At 33.1% G+C, this 3,668-nt stretch overlaps 2 protein-coding genes across 2 annotated transcripts in view; both read left to right on the top strand.

The window, feature by feature from the left end:
- Positions 1 to 221: 221 nt before the first annotated feature.
- Positions 222 to 1,679, top strand: LOC127905364 (photosystem II protein D1-like). The gene has a single exon (XM_052453218.1). It carries the CDS (start codon positions 222 to 224, stop codon positions 1,263 to 1,265), a length of 1,044 nt encoding a protein of 347 aa, XP_052309178.1. The 3' UTR covers positions 1,266 to 1,679.
- A 1,937-nt stretch (positions 1,680 to 3,616) lies between these two features.
- The window catches only part of LOC127905363 (maturase K), a 1,910-nt gene continuing 1,858 nt past the window's right edge, over positions 3,617 to 3,668 (top strand). The window contains exon 1 of the mRNA XM_052453217.1: positions 3,617 to 3,668. This exon is cut by the window's right edge and continues 1,858 nt beyond it. The gene's annotated coding sequence lies outside the window, so the exon portion shown is untranslated.

Below are 3,668 nucleotides of genomic sequence, written 5' to 3'. Positions count from 1 at the left end.
TCTAAAACTTGAAATAAACCATTACCACGAGGCTGTAATTTTATTTTCTTTGGTTAGGATATCGATTCTTATCCATATGCACCCAAATCCAATCACCTAGTTGGAAAACAACCTGTTTACGCCCTTTATTGGCTTGAGAAGCATGCAACTTGTTCTTCTTCTCAATCTAAAACTGAACCTTCTAATGCCTTTGTGTTAAGTTTATTTATTTTTCTTAATAAATGATTTGCTACAAAAGCCTTTGGGGTCGCTTCTGTAATTGGATAACCAGCACTGAAAACCGTTTTTATATTGGATGGTTTGGTGTTTTGATGATTCCTACTTTATTGACCGCAACTTCTGTATTTATTATCGCTTTCATTGCTGCCCCTCCAGTAGACATTGATGGTATTCGTGAACCTGTTTCTGGATCTCTACTTTATGGAAACAATATCATTTCTGGTGCCATTATTCCTACTTCTGCGGCTATAGGGTTGCACTTTTACCCAATATGGGAAGCGGCATTCATTGATGAATGGTTATATAACGGCGGTCCTTATGAGCTAATTGTTCTACACTTCTTACTTGGTGTAGCTTGTTACATGGGGCGTGAGTGGGAACTTAGTTTCCGTCTGGGTATGCGTCCTTGGATTGCTGTTGCATATTCAGCTCCTGTTGCGGCGGCTACTGCTGTTTTCTTGATTTATCCAATCGGTCAAGGAAGTTTTTCGGATGGGATGCCTCTAGGAATCTCTGGTACTTTTAACTTTATGATTGTATTCCAGGCTGAGCACAACATCCTTATGCACCCATTTCACATGTTAGGCGTAGCTGGTGTATTCGGCGGCTCCCTATTCAGTGCTATGCATGGTTCTTTGGTAACCTCTAGTTTGATCAGGGAAACCACAGAAAATGAATCTGCTAATGAAGGTTACAGATTTGGTCAAGAGGAAGAAACTTATAATATCGTAGCCGCTCATAGTTATTTTGGCCGATTGATCTTCCAATATGCTAGTTTTAACAACTCTCGCTCTTTACATTTCTTCTTAGCTGCTTGGCCTGTAGTAGGTATCTGGTTCACTGCTTTAGGTATTAGCACTATGGCTTTCAATCTAAATGGTTTCAATTTCAACCAATCTGTAGTTGATAGTCAAGGTCGTGTAATTAATACCTGGGCTGATATTATTAACCGTGCTAACCTTGGTATGGAAGTTATGCATGAACGTAATGCTCATAATTTCCCTCTAGACCTAGCTGCTGTTGAAGTTCCATCTACAAATGGATAAGACTTTTGTAAATGGATAAGGCTTTTTTCTTAGTGTGTACGAGCTTTTGAAAAAAAAAGAGGAGCAATCGCCAATTTCTTGTTCTATCAAGAGGGTTGGCATTGCTCCTAAAATAAATTTTTTTTTTTTTTACTTTTGTATTTCTTTCTTATAAGACTTATAAAAAATAAAAAAGGTCAAATTGAATGTTAAATGTTAGAAATTCAAATCTTGGTAATTTGTAAATAGAGTATTAGGGGCGGATGTAGCCAAGTGGATCAAGGCAGTGGATTGTGAATCCACCATGTGCGGGTTCAATTCCCGTCATTCGCCCATGAACCCTGAAGCGGATGCTTCATATGGGTTCTTTTTTCTCTTCTTTATCATAGGGTTTACTTTACCTCTTACTCTTAATCTTAATTCTTACTCTTAAAATTGAATAAAATATTAAAAGAAATATAAATAATAAACTAATAATGAACGATAAGCATTTATATTTTCCTTTTCAAATTCTAATATTTATTAATTTTTAAGGAATTAACGACAAGATTTATTATCATTTTTTGCATGTCCCCGGAAATTGAGAGTAGGTGCAAATTCTCCTAATTTATGACCCACCATACGATCTGTTATATAAATAGGTAAATGCTCCTTCCCATTATGGATAGCAATAGTATGGCCGATCATTGTGGGTATAATGGTAGATGCCCGGGACCACGTTATTATTAAATTTTTTTCTGCCTTTGTGTTAAGTTTATTTATTTTTCTTAATAAATGATTTGCTACAAAAGGATTTTTTTTTAGTGAACGTGTCATAGTTAATTTCTCCTTTTTTTTTTTAAGATGAAGAAACAAATTCTATTTTCTCAACTTGAATTCGGGACAGCTATTCGAAATCTTAGTGAAAGACTGGATTTGTTATCTCATGTTTGCTTTTCGTGAAAAAATACCAATTGAAGTGGAGGGTTTCTTTAAACAACAAGGAGCTGGGTCAACTATTCAATCAAATGATATTGAGCATGTTTCCCATCTCTTCTCGAGAAAGAAGTGGGCTATTTCTTTGTAAAATTATGCTCAATTTCATATGTGGTAATTCCGCCAAGACCTCTTCGTTAGTTGGGGGAATAATCCGCACGAATCGGATTTTTTGAGGAACATATCGAGAGAGAATTAGATTTGGTTAGACAATGTGTGGTTGGTAAACAAGGGACGGGAATTGACAAAGAACCAATACCAATATTAGTTTTATTAGTTTTGAATCAAAATAGAAATGGGGCGTAGCCAAGCGGTAAGGCAACGGGTTTTGATCCCGCCATTCGGAGGTTCGAATCCTTCCGTCCCAGAGCATATTTATTTTCTATATCAAAATTATATATATAACAAAATAAAGATTGTTTTTTTGAACAACAAAAGTAAGACGGGTTTTTTCATTATATCTTTATCCTCGGGCTGGTTTAGGATAAAAAAAAAAGGAAACAATGAATTCATCTGAACCTCTTTGGCTTTGTACCTATAAAAAGAGAGTCTAGCATCCAATAAGATGGAATCGTTCTTTATTTGAATTTGATTTCTCATTCATTATCCCACACCCCATGATCATTTTCAATGTCTGTTCGAATCTCATTAACAAACAAAGAAAATACATATGTTACACATTTCTTTTTCGACCTATTCATTTGTTTTATTTTAAATCATTGATGGTTTAATCTGAATCTGAATATGGGATTTATCTCTTTTATGATGATAAAACGGAGTCCTTACTATAAACTATAAAACGTTATTCAAATAATGATATCGGGATAAGCTATTTTTTAATTAAATTCTTTTAATTTAATGATTTTTTATGAGTCCTTGGTACTTGAAGAAGTGTGGGATTCACGACTCGGTCCTATCGAGTCACTTGAAGATGAAGATTCGAAGAGAACTACTTATTTCTTCGTCTTATCTTATTGGTTTGCTAATATTCGTATTGGAAATCAAAAAATATTTATATGATTCAATAAAATATCAATAAAATATGGGGTTAATTTGAATTAATTCTTTTGTTTTCTTCATTGTGTATTTTTTTATTAACAGATTTACATTCATATTGACAACAGTGTATCAAATAAATATAATCCGATCTGGGTAATTAGATCTTATCTGTAGATTTATTTATATCTATTCCAGTGGTTTGGTTTTTTTTTTTCTTCATTCAAATGAAATGATAGGTTTATTGGATTTGCTGTGATACAAAAGTCTTTTTTTGATTGAAAAAAAAATGGAAATGTATTGAATGTATTGTTATATTAGAAAAATGTATAAAAATGAATATTTCCATTTTTTAAATTATTTTCAATTTTAAATATAAGAATAGATAGCATAAAAGACAATAGATAATCTATAAATTTTGACTTTATTAAACTTTATCTATACTTTATTTAA

This window comes from Populus trichocarpa, chromosome 5 (assembly GCF_000002775.5).
Source record: "Populus trichocarpa isolate Nisqually-1 chromosome 5, P.trichocarpa_v4.1, whole genome shotgun sequence".
Classification (NCBI taxonomy): domain Eukaryota; kingdom Viridiplantae; phylum Streptophyta; class Magnoliopsida; order Malpighiales; family Salicaceae; genus Populus; species Populus trichocarpa.
The sequence above is the reverse complement of the archived record's forward strand: the minus strand, read 5'-3'. Positions and strand labels throughout refer to the sequence as shown.